Below are 21,846 nucleotides of genomic sequence, written 5' to 3'. Positions count from 1 at the left end.
TCAAAGACCCAGCGGAAGCCTTCCTGGCTCCTCCTAGACGGAGAAAACTGCCCCCGCCCCCCACCACTACTGCTGTTCCGAACATGAGCACAACTAGCGTAACCCTTCAAGGCTTCTATCTCCCGCACACAGCTGAGCCCCCGGGTGCTCCCAGCTTAGTACCGGCTCTAACCCAGACCCACAGCACCACCGATAACACCACCTCCACAACTTTAATACCATACGCCTCCCGTTTACCAAGGAACCTGGGATGGGGTACTTCCAACATTTATAAATAAATAAATGCGGCAGGCGGTGAACGACAGGGCTTTACATTCGTTATTTCAACTGACACATCAACCGTGAATGTTAAAAAGTGCTTTGCTTATCCTACAGATGTAGGAACTGAGGCTCAAGAGAAGTTCAACAACAGAGCTAGAAAGTGGCAGAAGCAAGGTTGAAACCCAGGTCCCTCCTTCCAAAGCCGGCTCTGGGCACTTTGTTATTCAGGTGGAGGGAGGGGAGCCCAGGCTGCCCCAAGCATACAGGAGAAGTGTCCCTGTGACCGCCCAGCCAGGAGGACGGCCTGCTCCAGGACACAGTCACACACACAGGTCCTCGCCCACCTGAGGGCTGAGCACGGCCCCGGGGCGCAAGGAGCCAATGATTTTCAGCTGACATTTAACATTCTCAAGAATAACACGCACAGACAGCCTCAACACCTTGCCCTGGAGCTCTGAACACCGCCCAAAGCTTTCAAAGCGTCATCCATGTTCAAGGGCCATCTTGTGGGGTGATTGGATGGGAGTCTTTGCTGTCCCCTCTCACATAAATAGAACTCAAGCGGCACGCCACGGCGTGGGCAGCCCTGAAGAATCTGGCTCCCTCCCTCTACTGCTCCCTCCCTCACACCTCACAAGCCTGGCTCCAGCCAAGCCTTCCTCCCTGCTGCTCCACAAACACACCAAGCTCCTTGGCCCTAAGGCACCCCAGGGCCTTTGCACTTGCTCCTCCCCCTGCCTGAGATGCTCCAGACTCTCCACAGCTTGCTTCTCTCTGACCAGTCAGGTCACAGAAGGAGTCTCTCCTTTAGAAAGGCCTTCGCTCACCACCCTGGGGACAGTCCCCAGATGGCTTCACATCACTGCTATCACTTCATTTCCTGTTCCCTCCTGAAATCACCCCTTTACCTCACTGGCTGACATGTCTGTTGCCCACACACACCTCCCCCCATGGACCGGAGCTCCAAAGGACGAGGCCTTTTCCATCCTGGCCATCCGCACCCTTTGCAATGACTTTGCCGCTGCGACCAAGCCAGCAGAGTGGCACTAGTATCACTGTCCCAATTTCACAGACTAGAAGACCGAGGTTCACACAGTTAAGCTCTTTGCCGAAGGTCACAAAGCTAATAAGTCGCGGAGTGGATACTGGACCGAGCCGTGTCTCCCAAAATGTCTTCTCTAAGATGCTAACATGTCAAACGCAAAACGCTACGTCAAAGACAATAAGGTTTCTTTCTGGCAAGATGTCTTAGGATCTCTAATATGCTATTGTATGTTTTAAACCTCCAGGTATGCACTGCTCCCCAAACTTATGTGACCATGGAACTGCTCGTTGGTGGGTTATCTTGTAGAAATCTTACAAGATAATTGTTCTAAAGAATACTTACACGTCATCCTTCCTGAAAATCTAGGCCAACTGTGTCAAACACGCAGCTTTCACCTGGGATCCATAGAACCTTTGCTTCAGAGAGCCTGTGGCATTCTCTGTGTTTTGGTATATGTGTATTATTACATGTCATTTCTTCAGAATAGGATCTATAGCTCTCATCAGAATCTCAAAGATCTCCACAACCTCTAAGAAAGGTTAAGAAGCAACTGTTCTACAGAAACAGGTGATTTATGTGACAGCCTCAATATTTCCCTGAGGAAATTCCATTTTTGCACTAAAAAAAAGAAAAGAAAAGAAAGAGGTGAAGTTCATTTTTCTCACCCCCTGAATCCGGGTGGGCCTTGAACCTTGTTTGGCCAACAGACTGTGGTGGGGAGACCAGGCCTCCAGAGGCCTTGGAAACGCCCATTGTCTTGGACCCCTGCCCCCTGGATAAGAGCACACACCCAGGCAGCCTGCTGGGCGATGAGACACTTCATGGCCGGGTCACCCCCATCACCCTGGCTGAGCAGAGGCCAAGCCGCAGAAGCAGAGATCCTGACTGACCAGCCGCTGACCGCAGATACACAAGGGAGCCCAGCCCGCACCGCCGCACCGAAGAGCAGTGAGCTCACAAGTGGTTACTGTTTAAAGGCGCTACGCTGGTGCTGGTTTGTTATTCCACAATAACTGATAAAACTCTTACTTACACGTAATGGAATCAGAAAGGGAAGCAAGGCAATTATATTCACAATGATATCCAATGCAGCATTATCCACACCCGCAAGAAAACTGGAAATAATCTAACTATTCAATCATAAGATTATATCTCAATATATCACAGCGTAGACACCCAACAGAGCTATCACATAGCAATGAAAAAGGACCATCGTCTATTGTACTTTATTTTCAGGTGGGGTAACATCATTGGGATTATGTTTTAAGTCCTTAGCATTTTTGCCAGCAGGCGGGGGACAGGGTAGGGAATGATGACACTTTTATTATCTTTTAAGATATTTGGTTTATGAAAAGGAAAATTAAACTATAAATACATGATCATATTGATTATGTAAGTCCTTAGCGTTTAAGGATCATACTAAATTACATATGAACTATGGCTGAGATGTTCTTCAAAATAATACGAGGGAAATAAATAAAACAAGATGAGCCATAAGTTAATAATGGTTAATACTTGGTATGGGGGGAGGGAGTTCATTTTATTATTCTTTCTTTTATACATGTTGGAAATGTTCATAATAAAATTTCATAAAAATTTTTAAAAGATCACTCTAAAGACTGTAGCGGGACTTCCCTGGTGGCGCAGTGGTTAAGAATCCACCTGCCAATGCAGGGGACACGGGTTTGAGCCCTGGTCTGGGAAGATCCCACATGCCGCAGAGCAACTAAGCCCGTGCGCCATAACTACTGAGCCTGCGCTCTAGAGCCCACGAGCCACAACTACTGAGCCTGTGCTCTAGAGTCAGCAGAGAACAACTACTGAGCCCGTGTGCCACAACTGCTGAAGCCCATGCACCTAGAGCCCGTGCTCCACAACAAGAGAAGCCACTGGAATGAGAAGCCCGCGCACCGCAACGAAGAGTAGCCCCCACTCGCTGCAACTAGAGAAAGCCCGTGAGCAGCCAAAGATAAATAAATAAATAAATGAGTTTATTTCTTTATTTTTTAAAAAAGACTGTAGCAACATGGAATTAGTTTACACTACAAGGCTGTGTGCAGAAAGCAAAAATCAAAAAGCTACCCATACAATGTTTTCAACTCTGCAACTTTACATACAAAAAAGGAACTAGACGTGGTGGGGTGAGGAGTAGAGGAATGATTTGTCTCTTCAAATTTTGCTTTCATGGTGTTACACTGTCTTTACAGAGGACCAAAAATGCCAAGAGAAAAGATGACGTTCTTTCATTTCCTTCAGCTGGGACTCAGCATGAGTGAGGGGCTGGCTGGTGGGGGACCCTACCCAGAAGCACGTGGGGCTGGGAAGGAAGAAGACTCTGATGGAAGCAGCTGAGGAAATCCAGACTTGGCGGAGCTAGAGAGGACCCCCTCCCCCCACCAACCGGCCCCAGCAAGAGTGCTGGGTTAGGAGGTTATCAACCAAGATTGGTCCTTCCCAGTTTAAGGGGCCACACCAGCTACCCCTTCCTTTGACCAGTTTTGAGATCACAGATGATATTCAGCTCTCTAAATATTCATCTCTAGGCAGAAAAAAAAATTATTTGGGGAAGAGCGTAAATTATAATCACGTGTCACGTGTCAGAGACCATCACGTGTCAGAGACCACGTCCACCAATTCAGCCATCACCTCCTCTGATCCCCCGAACTTCCCAGCTGGGTGCTAATGTGCCCACTTTACAGACGAGGAAAAGGAGGCCCATCACCTGCCCCAGGTCAGTCATGCCCTGGGCACTGGGGCTGGGTTCAGGAGCCAGCGGCAGGCCTGGACCAGCACACCTGTTGGCTTCCTTCCAGGCAGCACCTCCACTAAGGGCCACATGTATGTGGGGCAGGAGGTAGAGACCCACACACACTGAGGACCCCCAGCCTTAGATGGATGGCAACCCCTGTACAACCTCTGTCAGGTGAGATGCTACTGACTGAATGTTTGTGTCCCCCCAAAATTCATGTTAAAGCCCTAACCCCCAACGTGATGGTATTGGGATGGGGGGGGCTTTGGGGAGGTACTTAATGTTAGATGAGGTCATGAAGGCAGAGACCCCACAATGGGATTACTGCCCTTACAAGATGAAAAGACCAGAGCTCTCTCCCCGCCACGTGTGGACACAGAGAGAAGGTGGCCATCTATGAACCAGGAAGTGGACCCTCATTGGGAACCAAACTGGCAGGCACCTTGATCTCGGACTTCCCAGCCTCCAGAACTGTGACAAATAAACGTCTGCTGTTTACGGTGCCCAGCCTATGACATTTGTTACGGCCGCCCAAGCAGACTAAGGGAGAAGGCAAACCATGAGCCCCGGGGCAAGCCTAGAACCCCCAAGAGAAACTGACAAGGGGTCTTTTTCAAGCTTGAGGTTGTACTAAAACAGAAGAGTAAAGCCATGTTCATATAGTATTTCCTAGGCAATGACAGTTCAACATCTGTACAAGTATAGAATCACCCATAAGCTGTATGAAACGAAAAACAAAAGGTAATTGTATGAGAGCATGGATAATGGCCATCACTGTTTCAGAAACAAAAAAGGGGGCTGTGCATGTGTGTGTGTGTGCGTACACAAGTGTCTGAGAGGACAGGCGAGAATGTGGTAACACGGCGGCCTCCAGGGCCTGGGGTGAAGTGTAAGGGAGACCGAGTTTTCACTGCACGCTCTTAGGTGTGGTTTAAATTTTGATCACGTACATTATTCTTTTTTAACAAAAGCTTTTTAGTGCTATTCACAAGTCAGATGTAAACCTGCCCACAAGAAACTATGGAATTTTCATGCAGACAAGTCACTGACCTGCTCCGGCTTGGTTTCTGTTTTCAAGTGCTGTTTTTAATCAGCTGATAAACTGAAATGACCCCTCCTCGCACCCTCACATAACAGACCTGAGGAGCTGACAACTCGGGCCCAAACGGCAGTCCGACCAGCTAAACCAGAAGTATTCGCTCCCTGGGACCTCCGAGTTGGGGGCCCTCAAACAGGGACTCTGATGAAGGCCACACAGCTCGACAGTGAGAATGAATGAGACAGACGTGAGCTTCCTGACCCGGCTGCTTCATCACACAGCCCCAGGAAGCTACCGGGGGGCTGACAGATGTCAGTCCAGGCCTGCAGTCCACGGTGGCCACAGCAAAGGGGAGGGCCCGGGACAGCCTTCCCTTACACTGTTTTCCCACCACCACTACCTCTATCTACCTGCCACCAAAGGCCACGCCACTAACAAGAACCGCTGGCCTATGAGAATTGGGGAAGACCCAAGTAGAGGCACCCGGCAGGCAGGGCAAGGGCACTGAGCAGGGCACCCACCGGCTTCTCCAGGGGTCCTTGCTCCCCCACTGGTTCCAGAAAGGAACCATCAGGGACCAAAACCCCTCACCAGGCCCTACCACCCTGAGCCTTCTCCCGGCCTCCAGCCCTGCCCCTTCGCCAGGGGCCCTCAGGACTGGGGCCCTGAGGTGTGCAGGGCCTGGGTGTGTGGCCACCAGTCACTTCCTCCCCTTCCAGGAGGAACCACTCCCAGCAGGCCTGCTCGGGTGCGGGAGAGCAGGCAGGAGGGCTCGCGTCCCGCGCTAATGCTCCCCTCGGCGGGAGGACTGAGCCCCCGGGCCAAAGTTCACAGCAGCGAAATCCCGCAGGCTCCCGGGAAAAAGGCACCCAAACATTCCCCGGCATGCATGGGGCAGGGCCAGACGGCAACAGGGCGACGGCGTGTTTACGTAACGCAAGACTGTCTCACCCCAAACACTCGGTGTGAAAACAGCCTCTGCACAAGGCCCCAGACCCCATCCCTCAAGGCAGGGTTACATAAGCCCTTCCTCCAGGATGCCCCTGTGTGACCACTGGGCTCAGGGCCCTCAGAATCTGCCTGCGTCCGACTGGCCGTGGGAATGAACCAGCTCGGGTTTGTTTGAGGGGAAAGAGGAAGCCAGGGGCCCAGCCTCAGGCTCTCACTCGTGGAGGTGGCCGTCACTCCCCCCCGGGAACAGTGCCCTGGCCCCGGAGCCCAGAACCAGGGAGTATCCCCACTTCCCCTGGCTGCCCAGCGGCCAATCCCACTGTCTTCAGGGCAGTCCCCAGCTTCCCGCGTGGGGTCCACCCAGCCCACACGCAGATCACGTGGTAGGGAACGGGGCACTCCCCCGGCCCCAGCACCTGGCTGACATCTATGTGGCCCAGGCTGACCTACGTCCCAGGTGGAGGGAGGGCCTGAAGCCACCAGCCCGGGTCTGCATCCCGGTCCTGCCACCGACCAGCTGTGACCCTGGGCTAGTTATTTAACCTCTCTGTGCCTTCACTCCTTCTGTTAGGAAACAGGGGTACTAAAAGCCCACACCCTCATGGGGTGTAACGCAGCTCAAAGGAGATAACACACAAGGAACTCGGCACTCAGAATAAAGGTCAGTTGTGAGGACTCACCTTGTATCACGTGGGCCTGAGAATGGAGCCACACGAGGGAGGCCAGGGACCCAGAGAGACTGGGTCCCGAGGACACTACGAGAGCCCCTGAATCCACCTATACCTGAAGCCAGACCTCTGCATGGAGTTACCACTTACAGGAGCCCCTTTATTACTGAACCCAGTTGGCACTGAGGCTTCTACCGAAACCAAGACACTGCTGCCACTTGCAGAAATCAGTCAGACAATCGCTCTTCTGCTCAGATCATTAACTTCATCCCAGCAACTCTCCACGTCTGTTGGTTGATTGAGAGAGAGAAGCCTGGAGGACACGGCTGCCCCGGCTGCCCCACTGGGTCCTCCGGCAGTCCCACTGGGTCCTCCGGCAGTGAAGACAGATTTGCAGGCACCTGGCCAGTCCTCAGGTCTCACTCCCAGGGGAGTCCCCATTCCCCCCACCCCAGAACTGTCCATGTCCCATATGCCTACCCGCCCAGCCCCCCGCCCTTCCCAGGGGAGCAACCCAAATCCAAAGAGCTTACCCTTTTGGCATTCCTGGCAAGGTTGGAGGAAGGACAGGAAAGACCACCAGGCTGGGGGTCCTACCCCCAACTGCCTGGGCCCAGGAACCAAAAGAACTCATCCTGGACGAGGCGGGGTCTGCCAACAATGGTTCAGAATGGAACAGAAAAGAATAGACCCTGGCCTCACATCCGACCCGCGGTTCCCCAGAAGTCAGAGGAGAAGCACCTGTGGGCTCCAGGGCTCAGAACCAGCACATCGGGCCGATCCCCTGTGTGCACGAACCATCAAGGCTGGACTCTCTGAGCTGCAAATCCTCACCTGCAAGGACCCCTTCTGGCTCCGAGGTTTTGGGAAATTCCTCCTCTCAGGTGGCGGACCTCCGCATCTCACCAGCAGGGGAAGTTTACTCTCCATCACCCATCGACACAGAGGGCGTGACTACAGGTTGGGGGCGTGAAGGGCAGCCCTCCCCTGCTTCTGTCAGAGATGGCCTCTGGCCTGAACAAGAAAGGAGCAAGTTTGTGTGCTGAGCCCCTCCTGTGCGCACGCACGAGGCTGATTCTTATCAAGGAGGAAATTAAGACCCGGAGAGGGGCCAAAACACACCCCGGTCACCCATCCAGTAAGAGGCTGGGTCAGCCTTCACATCCCACCACTGACCAAGATACACACTGTCCCTGGGACATCACAAGGAATCCAGCACAGCCCTACCTAAGCGGCTTCCTAAGCGGAAACTCAGCTTGCCCATCTTCTTCCCAGATGTGAGGGCTGCTTGGACATAAGCTCCTCGTCAACAGCTCCATCACCCCTTAATGGCTGACTCTGAATAACAGAGTTACCAGTTGCCCACCAAGAGCCAGGCTCTGCGCTACAAAACACTCAAGCTGCCTCAGCTCACCCAATCTGCAGAACTATTCTGCTGCAGGTTGGTAGAAAACTCCCATTTCAGGTATAGAAACAAAAGCCTCAGAGAGGTTAGGTGACTTGGCCCAAAGTCACACAGCCAGAACCCAGCACCCCAGCCTGCAAGTTCCTGCTCCGGATCTCAAAGCTCTTTCACAAGCATCCCCCCACTTCTGAAGCCAAGGAATGGCTCCAATGAGAATGTTCCCAAGAGCCTTCCAGGCTTTTGGGGTCTTTCCAAGGTGCTTCCAAAACCCTCTACCTTCAGTAGAAAAAGCACCAAGGTGACCCCAAAAAGGGACATGCATGGCAATTTAAACAGAAGAGTAGGCCATGGGGCCTCATCCACATAGGCTCAGAGGATTTCAAGGGAGGCGCGTGTGAGGCGGGAATGGCAGGCTCCTGGGAATCTGAATGACGCTGTCTGGATAGAGCACGTCGCAAACTGGGCGGCCCAAACCCAGCATCCACAGGACGGACGGCAACGCTGCTGAAAGGTGACTCAGCTGATACCCAGCCTGAGTGGACACCAACGGAGCCAGCACCTAAATTTCCTGACTCCAGGCAAGCCATGCATCCAATTGAAATTGAAAACGAAAAGGAGAAAAGTTAAAAACTAAAGGGCACCGAGGACGGGTCATTAGAAAAGAGCTCAGACAAAAGGAAAGCCATCCTTTCATCCTCTGCCTTCGTTTACAAAGAAAGAAACTCTTAATGGTCAAGGGTCGGAGCTTTAGATTCACAGAAAGTGCTGTTCAAATCGCACCCCCAGGAGTGACCAGCTATGAAACCCGGGGAAGGTCCCTGACCCTCTCTGAGCCTGTTTCCGCGTGTGCACTGGGAGCCTTAAAGCACAGGGTCAGGCCTGTGGCTGGAGCTCCAGAATCGGGAGCTACTGTCATGCGCAGGGCTCAGCTGTTCTCGTAACCCTGGAAATGACGCCACGACATCCACGGCCTCAAGCCACGGACCCCACTGCCCGCTCCATGCCAGGGCAGCCACAGCAGCTCCCCCAAGGGAATAAGCACATTCCTCACCAGCAGGGGCACTGAGGCCCAGAGGCTCAGGCAGCGAGGCTCTGAGCAACCAAACCTCCTTAGGCACAGGCCACGCCTTGCTGCGCCCGGTTCAAAGTGCAGGCTGGGGGGGGCTTGGGGGCTGATTCCGCAAGAAGCCGAACTCCTTCCCGACAGGACCCTGGAGCCCCTGCCCAGACCTGCCCACAGGGAGGCGGGAACAGATCTCTGACAGAATGGCCTGAATTCCTTTGCTTTTCAAGGATCCCACAGTGAATGTTAGGACGTTTAGAATAAAATCTTAAAGAATATAAGCTTTAGCGTCAACAAGGCCGGGTTCAAATCCAAGCTGCCCCACCTACTAGCTCTGCATCTTCCTTCTGGGCCTCTGTAACACGGGCTGGGGAGCAAAGAGGAAACCCCATCCACAGAGAAACCAGGAGACATTCCTCAGAAAGACGCCCAGGGTCCCGGGAGGACGGGAAACAGCACAGCAGCCCCTGGGGACTCACAAATACCCCCACACACACATGCCCCCTTCTCTCCTCTCCAAGCCCCCCAGAGAACAGAAAGAGAGCCACACACAACCTGCAGCGCCCTGCTACTACCCTCCCCTCCATGGGACCCAGCCCAATGCACTGCGAGGAAGAGCCTTCCGTGGCCCCAGGCCACCCCTGGGGTGCTCACTGCTGCACAGTCCACAGCACCCGAACTCATCCACCGGGAAGCGGGGTGCCTAGCAACCTGCACTGGGACGAGGGCCCCAGGGAGGGCTCCAGAGGTTTCCACACCCCAGCCCTCGACTGTTGGATGGATAAAGGGCGTGAGGCAGAAATGAAAGCAAAACTGCCACAGGGGCCTGCACTCTGCAGCCATCTACCACCCACAGCCCCTCCCAGGAAGCAGTGAGCTGAGAGGCTGGGGGCATGTCCTGGGCACAGGCGCTGGAGGTCCCCCACACCAGAAAAGGATAGGGGAGCCGGGCAGGGAGGCTCTCTGCCTGCCCTGGGCTGGGGGCTCCACCAGAGATGGGTCAAAGGCCCCAGACCCTGGCCTGGCCGGGTAGGAGGGCGTGGGAGGTGGCCCACGGGGAGGGGGAGTCCTGTCACATCCGAAGCACCTGCCATGCTCAGCAGCCCTAGAGGTGGGTGTACTATGCCCGCTTTACAGATGGAGGAGCAGAGGCCTGGGGAGGCGGAATGGCTTGTCAGTCATCTACAGTCAATCAGGCAAGTCTCGTGCTCCGAGTTTACAGACATCTCACCACCCACCACCCCTCTGGGCCCCAAAACTGCACACAGACGATGCTCAGAAAAGAATGCCTTGGTTTTCTTCTGAAACTGGGTATCAGTCCAATGGTACCAAGATGTCACGTTCAAGACGGAGATAAAAGCCACCTGGCAGGGTAGAAACAGCAGGGTTCCAAGAGTCAGGGAGCCCCGAGGGTGAATCCAAGCTCTGCTACTCACAGCTGAGTGAGTAGGCAAGTCATCACACCTCTCCCCAGGCCTCGGTGTTCTCATCTAGCAAATGGAGATATGCTGTCTTGGAGAGTAGATTCCCGACCTACAACAGCGCCCGGCCCGTGGTAAGTTCTCCCTGTGCTCTGAAATCTGGTATGAGCCACTGATCCAGGAGGGAACAGGAGGGAACTTCAACACAGCCCTTCGGAAGCGTGGAGGGCCTCCTGGACAAGCCCCCGGTTCTGGTTTCATGGCTCAGAGGCTCTAAGACCCGAGCAGGCCGGAGCCTGATGAGGAGCCCATGGGTTTGCAGACTAAGCTGCAGAACAAGGCACCGCAGGCTGTGCTCCAGCCTCTGCTGCGGGCCCTGGCCCGATGCTCAGCGTGCACCTGGCTGAGCCGGTCCCCAGGAATGTCTCCGGTGCAAAAACTAGCTCCTCCCCAGCCTCAGGATCCATCTCTAAGGAACTTCGGTGCAAACCAGCAGCCAGAGGCCAGACATTTTTAAAAGGGGAAACAGGACTGCCCACAAGGTAGCAACCAGCAGGCAGGGAAGCTGGCTGGGCAGCCTGGTGCCCCTGCCTTGCCCCCCTCCCGTGTGGTGAGGCTCAAACGAGGCAGCAGATGGCGAGTGCCTCACCAGAGTTGCCCAGGGTGGGCTCCGGGGAACACGAGTCCCGCACAGGGACTCCGCGAACAGACCAGCCTGGGAACCTTTACATCCCAGGTGCCCTCCTGGGAAGCCCCTGTCCCAGCGAAGCCCCACAGTAAGGAAGCTGCTTTCGCCTGTTTAACTCAGCGTCAAACGTGCCTGATGGCTCGGGGATGAGGCCTAGTAACACTGTTCGGGAAATGACAGTGTCCATTTCCCAGAAGAATCAGCAGGGCACTTGTTAAGCGGAGGCTCCCAGACCCTTTCCCTGGAGAATTTTAAGGGGGAGGGGGTGGACTCAAGGATACGTTTTTCCCTGGTGCCCCCAGTGCTTCTTTTGTTGGGCGAGTTCAGTAAACACTGGCCTGGAGGAAGGTAAATGAGTGTAAAAGAGAGCAAGCATCCTTCCCCCCACTCCCTGGGCACCTGAGGCCTAACCTGAGCTTTAGGAAAGGTCAGCTGGCCTAGGGCCTACCAGGGCCATAGGGTCCCCCACCCATCCTCGCCCCAGCCCCCCGAAGCCCAGAACTGCTCATTCCTGAACACAAAGTCTGGACTGAATGAGGCCAGAGGGGAGCATCTGTCCTCCTGTCTGGCCCCCAGAGCACAGTTGCAGCCTCAGGTGGAGGAAGGTTCCAGGGCCACCCCCCTGGTCCCCTGTCACACTGTCAGGGAACAATGCTACTGCAGGACACCCTGCTGCCTCCTTTGACCACTGCCTGTCTAATGTGGAAACTGGCCTGCTCTTCCCTAGACGGCTGCCCTCGGTCCTCAGGGAACCCAGGGCCATGGCAGAGGCAGGCCAGGGCGTGTGACCTCCGGGCAGCAGACCCCACCCGCCCTGTAGCTCTTTAGCTCCTAGAGGAACAGGCACTGGCCCCTCATTGAACGTCGCTCCTCAGAGAGGCCTCCTCTGACGGCACGGCGCCGAAGTGGCTGCAGCTGCTCCCGTCATGGCTTTTTCCCACCTGCAGGCTTCCCGGCTCTAGTTCTACCTCGCAGCGTTTTACACGTATCTGTGGGCTGGTTTCCCTTCATCTCCTTACCAGGGGCAGGGGGGCAGGGAGCGGCACCAGCACAAGGCAAGCCAGGGTGGACGCTCGGGACTTGCTGAGTGAATGAAGGAATGAAGGAATGCAGCCAACGGTCTCCTCCCTGACCTGGGACCTACCACCTTCACCCTGGGTCTTCCTTCCTGGCCCAGAGCACTCCAGAGTCACAGGTAGCTTTGGCTGAGTCACAGGGACACAGAAAAGGCTTCCAAAACCCGCCAGTCAGTTCCTTCCTCCACTAACAGATGCTCTCTTGAGCCCCTACTGTGTGCCCTGGTACAAGCACTGGGGCTTCAGCAGGGAACACAACTGTCAAAGTCTCGACCTTTATGGAACCAACTTTCCAAAGGAGAGACAGACAATAAGCAGAGGGAAAGAACACGGGCAGCCAGGGGGCACTAAGGGTTTAGGATCCTGAGCAAAAGGAAAGAAAAACAAGGCATCTCCCAGAAGCCATCTTTGGGAGGGACTTTGGCCTGTGTGTCCTGCTTCTCCCTCCGGGGCAGCTGGCGGCTTAGCAGAGTCTACCCAGCGGGCTCTGACGGCAGGGCTGCTGGGAACACCAAGGGCAGTTAACAGGGTGGGCACCCCGCACCCACGGGCCTGGGAGGGAAGGGGACAGGAGTCCGGGGATCCTTCACAGAATGATTCTCAAATCGGCACAGCCAGTGACAGATCCACCCCCCTGAGCCCTAAAAATGGGGCACCCCCGGGAGCTGTCAGCCCGTCAGGCCGACGCAATCCTGCCCATGAGGCCCAGCTGGGGAGGCACAGGCCACAAGGGCAGCTGCTTTCTGAGGGCAGCTGGGAGCAGGCAAGACAAAGCAGCAGGCGGAATTCAAACAGCCCAATGGGAACGGCCTCATTCACGGCTCCAGAGGAAGCGCTGTTTGAAAAGAGGCTTCAGCAGGCAGCGGGCAGGGCGCGCTGGTCTTGGAGTGGGGCGAGGGCCCCCTCCCGCGACCCCTACCACATCCCGCTGTGTCGCCTTGGACAAGGCACCGCACCCTGCCTGGGCTTCCCTGGGGAGCACGGCACTCTCCCCTAAGCAGGCCACACACCCAGGCCGGGTCCCTGAGGGCCAGCGGAGGGGGAAAGGTCGGGATGGGCCCCATTCACGCACCAAGAGGGAAGGGGTTTAAGACCTCGGCCTTGCCAGGGAGGGAGTAGGTGCTCAGGTCCTGAATGATGATTTGCTTTCTAAATGAATCTTACTTTCTATAAAGGAGGTACCAGAACATTCCCTCAAAAAGCTAGCTTACCAGCTGAATTCAAAATACAAGTAGGAACAGAAACCCTATTGACATCCCACTGTTCAGGAACTGCACTCATGCAGCACTTCACTAAGCACTTACTGAATGCCCCAAACCTGCTAAATCACGAGGGGGACATAACCCGTGGAGGCAGGAGGGCCCAGGGGTTAGGATGGGAGGCCCCAGCCTGATGCACCAGCGGGCCCAGCTCTGCCCCACGCCTGCCCAAGCACAGCCAGCGCCGCCTACATGAACTCAATCTCACCGTCATAAGAGAAATGCAAACCAAAAGTGCCATTTCTCACCCATGTGTGTGGCCAAGATCAGAAATATCTGTCCACGAGCTGCGCCGGGGAGGGTGTGCGTGACAGGCCCTCCCATGCGCTGCCATCTGTGAGCAGTGCCCTGTCCTGGTGAGTGGTTTCAGAACTGCCACGAAAAAGTAAAACGCCTCTGCCCTTTGACCCAGGGCTCACTCATCTAGCAATGAGCACTCGGGCGATGGGGCAGAGCACTCCCTGCCCCACTGTCCACACCGGCAGAAGCCAACCACAGGGCAAGAAATACGGTCCACTGTTCTAAGATCTGGACCCCAGAGCCGTTAAAGAAACGAGGCAAGTGATACAGAACTGTCTTCAAAGAAGCAGTGATGTTCAATTTCTCTAAGACACGGTGTTCCGAGAAAGGAGCCGAGGGCAGAACGATATGGGCGGAAGAGACCCCCACACACACGCACCCTGTGTTTTGCACAAAACACCTCGAGAGAGGGGGCAGGGGCAATATAGGAGTAGGGGATTTCTTTTACAAAAGGTTATTATGGGATTATATCAAATCATATGTGTGAAACTTGTGAAAGTTGTAAAGCACTACAGAATTTCAAGAATCTTTCATTCAATTAAAAAAAAAAGTTAAAAAGGAAAAAAAAAAATACACCTCCAGAGAAAGAGACTGCCAAGAACACATGTCCCTGAGTGACCGGAACTCAAGAACAAGAAGGAAACGGACTGACTTTTCATTGTGTATTTTGAGTCCTTTTCATTGTGTATTTTGAATCCTCTGGGTTTTATTTTAACATATGCATGTATTTAATATTCAAAAAGATAAAACAATAAATGTTAATGAATAACAGCACCATGATTGCTCATGGAGACTCTTGGCATTTTCAGGAAACCCGGCACAACCTCCTCTTGAATCTCAGAACTTAAAAAAAAGGGAAGTATCATCTGGCATTAATGTAATTTTCTCAGGCTCCCCCATCCATAAAATAGGTGAGGACAGCAGCCCCGCCCCCCAAGGGGCTGTAAGAGTCCCACAGGCCGGGTGTGAAGGGAGATGCTGGGAGGCACCAGGCAGGGCAGCCCCTCCTTAGCCGTGCCCGCTGGACCCACACGCACCCACACCCAGGCAGGATGAGCAGTCAGCATCCCTCCCGGACTTCAGGGTCACCCAAAAACTGCCCAGGCCGGGGACACTGCAGATGCCAAAGATCTGGGAATAAAAAGGCATTCGTGGGCGGAAGCCCACTCCCCCCTCACCAAGGACGGCAACCAGCGTTCACAGAGCTCCAGGCACAGTATGCATCTGCATACGGACGTTTTTAAGGCTCATAACCCTGAGCTAATACTGTCATTATCCTCACTTTAAAGATGAGGGCACTGAGGATGCCCAGGGTCACATGCCCAGGGTCACATGGGTGGCCTGTTGTAGACCCAGGCCTGGGACCCAGGCAGGCTCATCCACAGACAGCAGCACCCAGATGGCCGTCTTCTCCTGTGGGAAGCCCAGTTCGCTCCCTCGGAAGCTGTTGGAAAGTGTTTACTTGCAAGGCTGGGTATGGACAGTCCCGATGCACAGCTGCAAAGAAAACCTAAGTCAGCACCTCTGCCCACCTCCACGCCCCCAAAACGGTGCCAGACCCAGACACGAAGACAAACAGAAAAATACCCACTCCCAGACCAGCAGCACTTAACCTAGGAAAAGGCTCTCCATCCTCCCCACTATGAATCTCCCAAAAGAATCCCGGCACGGAATAATGCTAAACCAGCCCAGCAAAAACGAACCTTCTGGATTCCTTCATTTAAAGAAAGGAATGGGGACTTCCCTGGCAGTCCAATGGTTAAGACTCCGCACTTCCACTGCAGGGGGTGCGGGTTCGATCCCTGGTCGGGGAACTAAGATCTCACTTGCCGCGCAGCAAAAAATAAAAGAAAATAAAAATAAAGACAGGAATGTAGGCCCTGAGGGGCCCTGAGGGGAAGGGATGGCCTGGGGGTACCCTGGAGGCCAGGGTACTGTTAACACCAAACTCCCAGCTCCCTCCTTCTGGAGCCTCCAAGAGCCCAGGCCTAAGCTGGGCAAAGAACTTCTTAATAAACAAGGCAGCCACATCCCCAGGTGTAGAGACCTGGGGTCTGGGCTCAGGGAAGCCCTCCACTCTGAATGCAATTCCCTCATATGCCCCAAGCCTCAGTTTCCCCATTCTGCCACCCTGAGCTACAGGGAGGATGATGTGAGATGAGGTTCCAGCATTAAAAAGTCAGGTAGGGCTTCCCTGGTGGCGCAGTGGTTGAGAGTCCGCCTGCCGATGCAGGGGACACGGGTTCGTGCCCCGGTCCGGGAAGATCCCACATGCCGCGGAGCGGCTGGGCCCGTGAGCCATGGCCGCTGAGCCTGCGCGTCCGGAGCCTGTGCTCCACAACGGGAGAGGCCACAACAGTGAGAGGCCCGCGTACCGCAAAAAAAAAAAAAAAAAAAGTCAGGTAACACGACAGTAAAGACAGACAGAGGTTCACCCACGTTCTACACCAAAATGCTTTGTGATGTCCTGCGCCTTTCTACTACCTCCTGCAACATAAGTTCAGCCGCAGGAAAGAGGAGTGGGGGGGTGAGGCGTTGGAGGGCTGACACAGAAAACGCGGACAAAGGGAACCAGGTCAGCCAGCCTTTCCACACGGGGCACCGTGGAGAACTAAGAAAACTAAAAATTAAAAAATCACCCAACATGCACCTCCCTGGTGGCACAGTGGTTAAGAATCTGCCTGCCAGTGCAGGGGACACGGGTTCGAGCCCTGGTCCGGGAAGATCCCATATGCCGCGGAGCAACTAAGCCTGTGCGCCACAACTGCTGAGCCCGCGGGCCTAGAGCCCGTGCTCCACAACAAGAGAAGCCACTGCAATGAGAAGCCCGCTCACTGCAACTAGAGAAAGCCCGCGCACAGCAATGAAGACCCAACGCAGCAAAAAAAAAAAAAAAAAATTACCAGACATTTCCAACTAACAGCTTTACTTCTCTGCTCCCCACCTGAAGTTCCTTCTGGACTTCTCAAAAAGGCACAAAGGGAGATGTGAGGGAGCTGCAAGTGTGCTCCAGTGTGAGGGGAAGGGGAAGGGAGGTAGGAGGGTAAGAGAACACCAGAGCCGTCCCCGTGGAGAAGGGAAGACACGCAGGAGAGGGGCGGGAACAAACAGTGCCACGAAAAACAAGCTGAGTCAAGGCCCATCTGTCGAGGAGCCAGAAAGCCCGTCCCATCGAGGTGCACCAGGGTCCAAAGGGTTGGCCCTCACGCCTGCTAAGGTGTCCCAGCGGGACCTGCTCCAACAGCCCACGGATGCCTGCAGCGGGTGATGACCCTCAGAGAGCAGACATTACACCTGCTGAGGTCACATCTCAGCCTTGCAAGGAAGTGTCTCCAAGACAAAACGGCAGCAGCTGGACCCCATGAAGATAATGAGGGGGTCCGCCCAACTGTCGGAGATGCCCAAGGAGAAAGGACTTGCTTTCCGTGTGGGTCTCAAGGTGCCCAGGTTGGATCCATTCTAGAAATTGAACAAAAGGAACAAAAGTATGGCGCCTGCTCCATCTCATGCCATATCCCCGTCTGTAAAACAGAGGGGCTGCGGGGACTTCCCTGGCGGTCCAGTGGTTAAGACTCGGCGCTTCCATTGCAGGGGGCACAGGTTTGATCCCTGATTGGGGAACTAAGATCCCGCAAGCCGGGTGGTGTGGCCAAGAAAAACAGGGGCATGGGAGCGGTGGGGGTCAGGGTGGGGGGGCTGGTGAGATGATCTCCCACACCCCTGCCTGCTCTAAGATTTTTACAAGGCCTGACTGACATTCGACTAAACAAACAACTCATCCCGATCCACTCAGGTCATCCTCTCTGCCACTGCCACTGCCCCAAACATTCGGAGCGGAGACTCAAGCCATTTTCAAACATCTCTGGACTTCTTAACTATGGAACTCACAGACAATTCATCACCCATCCAAATGGGAGCGCTGCACCCCCGGATTGTGAAAGTCAAACACATGACAATGTCCATCTACATCCCCTTCTCGGCCACTGAAACTGCACCAGCATTCATATCAAACACGAGAGCAGCAAAGGACTCCGGCCACTCTCTCGAGGGTGGGAGTGTTTTGCACCCAGTACAAAAACGCGGCCACCAGGGGGCGCTGCCCTGAAAGTAATAAAGGAGAGAAGAAACAGAAAAATTTTTTGGTGTTTTCTTTTCCTTCCCAAGCTTAAGTGACAAAATATCTAAAGCACCCCTGATGAAAACACAAAGTGGGTTTCCTGAGGTTCTAGAATGACCCAGATGTTTCCCTTCCTCTCTTTGAAGCCCATTTGGCCAGAAGAACACAACTAGACTTTGAACACAATAACCCCTTCAGAGAAATCAACACTCCGTGCTGGATTTCCCCCAGAACGGTTGACATCACGGCTTGCCCTGAAGCCCCCTCTTTAAAGACAGGAGGGTCCACGGGGAGGGAAAGCCAATCCGCAAGTCCAGCCTGAGGACCCAGCCACACGTATCGGCTGGAACTGTTTTGCGAGAGCCTCCTAATTACCAAGCAAAACATACCAACCAGATGACAAGCCTCATGCTTTAAGCTGCAGACACAGGATGACACAAATACAGAGACCTCAGGAAAAAGGGTGCAAGGTATCAGTGGGGATTTCCCAAGTCTTAGATGACTGCAGGGGGAGCTCGGGCACCTAACACCAGCACCAGACTTCGAGAACATGTCAAAGGGGCTTCTCCACATTTCTTCAGTGTCTAGGGCACATTTTCCACAAGTGTGCGTATCTGCGGTGCAATGTTCAAGTGCCCCTTTTTGACGCTGCAAAAGTCTTCAGACCCACTTTCAAAGCTCTGGCTGCAAGTTCCTCCTGGTTTCCTTGTGAATTCCCCGGCCACTCGGCATGCCCTACTGACCATGAAAAGCTTACTTTCTCCTGGGGAAGCCAGCATGAGAGAAGGCAGCCAACTCCATCCCCAGACCAAGGGATGCAGAGCCAGGAGCTGTTTTATACAAGGTGCGCCCCTCTGGCGGTGGGGAGAAGAGCTCCTGGGGGGCTGGAACAAGGAAAAGGAGCAACAGGCCCGGGGGACAGGCATGAGGGGCACAGAGGTACTGCCAGGCCAGCCTGCGCAGGCCAGCTCAGACTGGCCACTTGCTCCACACACCAGAAGATAAGGAAACCCAATTGTTCAATTCATCTTTATGTTTGGTGACCCAACAGGGACAAAAATGCAAGTGGGACCCATTTTCGAGAATCAAAGCTACCAAGTGGAGACACTGCATAACAAAAGGGTTTTCCCCCTAGAGTTTGCAAAGGCTTGAGGAGCTTGATTCTCTCAGGCTTTCACTGAGAGCAGGATTTAACTAACAGCTTCTCAGAGGCAAAGCCACCGTGGTGAAACAAGGTGAGGCATACCTGACCCAAGACTGGATGCATCTGTAATGGACTAAGAATGCGATCTTATTAAAACACCCGGAGTCTCCCCCACTGAGGACCAGCATGGGGAGGTGGGGCGGGGGGGTGGAGCCCAGAGGGAGGAAAGCCATTCTACACCGCAAGCATCTACCCAGCACCTCCTCTGCACCAGCCACTCCCTAGCTGTGGGACCCGGGGCCAGGTACCCCATCTCTCTGCGGATAGATTCCCATTCTTAGACACGTGGCCCTGAATCACCAACCCAGCCAATTCCCAAGGCTGGTGCGAGGCTCTAATGAGACAGCAAATCACATACATGGCAAGTATTGCTACTCGCTTCAAAGAGGCTTAATCCAGTGACATGCAATGACAGCTTCTTGCAAAGAGAGCTGCACCAGCGGGGCACATAGTAGGTGGTCCGCAAACATACAAACACTGGTGCCCTTCTCCATGAAGGGAAGCGGACGAAGGAAGAAAAACACTCCAGTCCAAAAGTAACCTCCAGCCACGGGCAGACAGCGTGGACCCCCCGATTTCCCAGGTCCCTCTGCCACCTTTAGCAGCGCTCCCACCGTGCCCTGGGGAGCCAGGGGTCTCCCCACCCGGGGTCCCAGTGCACCTGAGAGCCCTGGTCCGTGCCACACCGCCCATACTGGCCACTGCTTCTCTCGAACACAGCCGGCGGCCACCACCGCCACCTGGCTACTCGGACTCAGTGTCCCCGCGAACCGCTCCTTTCCGTTTCGCTCTAACCTCCCAAAACAGCCGCTGAGGCTGAACTGGGCTCAGGCCGGGGGTCCCCGGACGCCGGAGCCCCGTCCCTCCATACCTGCACAGCTCGGCGAAGGCCTGGAAATTCAGCTTCTTGATTTTCTTCTCGCTCAGCCAGTAGCCAACTCTCTTCCCTTTCAGAAAGGTCTGCATCTTCCTTTTCGGGCGGGGAGCTGGGGTCCGGAGGAAATCGCCCACAGGCCGAGTCTGGCGGCCCGGCGCGCGCCGCGAGCTTGCGGGCACCTCCTCCCGGCGGCGGGGACGCGGAACGGGGCTACGGGCGCGCAGTCCTGCCGGGAGGGGCGGGCCGGGGCGGGGCGGGCGCCCAGGCGGAGGGAGCGGCGCTCAGCGCGGCATTCCACTGGCTGCCGCCGCGTCGGGGCCTCCCGCGCCGCCACCGCCCACGCCCCCGCCGCCAGCCGGGCTCCCGGCGCGCAAGTTCGCGAGCGCCAGGCCGGGCCGGGGAGGAGAGGAGGGAGGCCCTCCCTCGCCGGCGCCGCCCAGCCCACCGCCCTCCCGGCGCTCGAGACCGAGAAACACGCCCTCCAGCGGCGGCCACGGCGGATCGCCCCCGCGCTCTGGCTGCGCGCCGCCCCCGAGTTCCTCCTCCTCTCCCTCCCTCTCGCTCTCGCCCGCGGTCCCCACTCCGAGTCCCCGGCGGCGCGTTCGGCCGATCCGACCCGGGCGCGTGCCCTTCCCGGCGCGCTCGGACCCCGGCGTGGCGCACGCGGCCGCCCGCTCCCCCCGCCCAGTCGTCCTCACCCGCCGCTGCCGCCACTTCCTCCTCGTCCCCGTCCTCGGCCTAGCCCGCAGCCCGCCGGCGCCGCCGTGCTGACCCGGCCGGGCGGCCCGCTGGACCCCGCCGGGGCGGAGGAAGCGCGGCCGCGGCGGCCGCTAGGGGGCAGCACCGCCCGCCGCCTCTTAAAGGCGCCGCGCCTTCCCCCGTCTAGTCCTTTGGTGCGTGTTTGTGTCGAGGCTCTGGCTGTTGAACTTGGGGACTGAGGGCGCGGGACTGAATTTAGGGCAGCCCTTGCCAAGTGCTTTTACTTTTTAAAGAAGCGAGAGGAGTCGTGGTGTGGGCATTTTCTGCTTGTCCTTTGGGAGTGATCGAGCCACTGAGTTTCATTCATCAAAAGCATCTCTGTACCCCCAGCACTATTCAGTCCCAACTGCTGCAGAGGGCGCGGGAGGAGGGGGGCGCGGCGGATGCAGGCAATAAATGAGATCATCTGTCTTCCCCGGAGGAGACAGACCCAGGCCCAGGATGGGGGCCCCTAGGTTGGGGACATGAACACCCAGGGGCCTTCTCAGGCTTAGGAAGTTAACCACCAATCACACTCTGGGCCCCCTCCAACGGAGGGGGGGAGGGGAGAGACTAGAAGTATCAGGGATCAGGGTGGGACACTCCCAGAAGACACTTTTCTTTCAGGGTGCAGGGCGGCCGCAGCCTCAGCGCTCTTGATACATTAACCCCACCCTGCCTGCCCAAGCCTTGTGAGGCGGTAGGGAAGCATCCTGCCTTCAAAGAGTCTGAGAGAAGTGGGCATCTCTCCCCAGGCCCCGGCAGAAAAAATGAATGGGGGGTAGGAGGGGTCTCAGATTTTCAGGGAAGACATTTAAGCTGACCTTGAAAAATAACGAGGATGTTGACGGGCCTGAGAAGGGGGAATAGCTTGAATAGAGGCAGGGAGAAATGGAAAACAAAGTTGTTAGGGGTGACAGACTCTCCTTGACCAAACTGGAGCTCATTCTTTAAGGCCCAGCCCTAGGCGCCTGCCTTCTTCCCC

The 21,846-nt window shown here is 55.4% G+C and overlaps 1 protein-coding gene across 2 annotated transcripts in view; it reads right to left on the bottom strand.

Moving 5' to 3' along the window:
* ITPK1 (inositol-tetrakisphosphate 1-kinase) overlaps positions 1-20,937 on the bottom strand; it is a 161,411-nt gene extending 140,474 nt beyond the window's left edge. Inside the window, exons 1-2 of one of the 2 annotated variants that reach the window (XM_060167033.1) lie at positions 20,822-20,918; positions 20,118-20,349 (exon numbers count right to left, since the gene is read on the bottom strand). In XM_060167033.1, coding sequence (XP_060023016.1) covers positions 20,118-20,212 — 95 coding nt within the window. In that variant the 5' untranslated portion in view covers positions 20,213-20,349; positions 20,822-20,918. Of the gene's footprint in view, positions 1-20,117; positions 20,350-20,821 lie in introns of both variants that reach the window. The other variant, XM_060167069.1, reaches the window with a different exon arrangement.
* Positions 20,938-21,846: the final 909 nt, after the last annotated feature.

Source organism: Lagenorhynchus albirostris, chromosome 1, assembly GCF_949774975.1.
Source record: "Lagenorhynchus albirostris chromosome 1, mLagAlb1.1, whole genome shotgun sequence".
Lineage (NCBI taxonomy): Eukaryota > Metazoa > Chordata > Mammalia > Artiodactyla > Delphinidae > Lagenorhynchus > Lagenorhynchus albirostris.
Note: the sequence above shows the minus strand (reverse complement) of the source record. Positions and strands in the feature narration are given on the sequence as shown.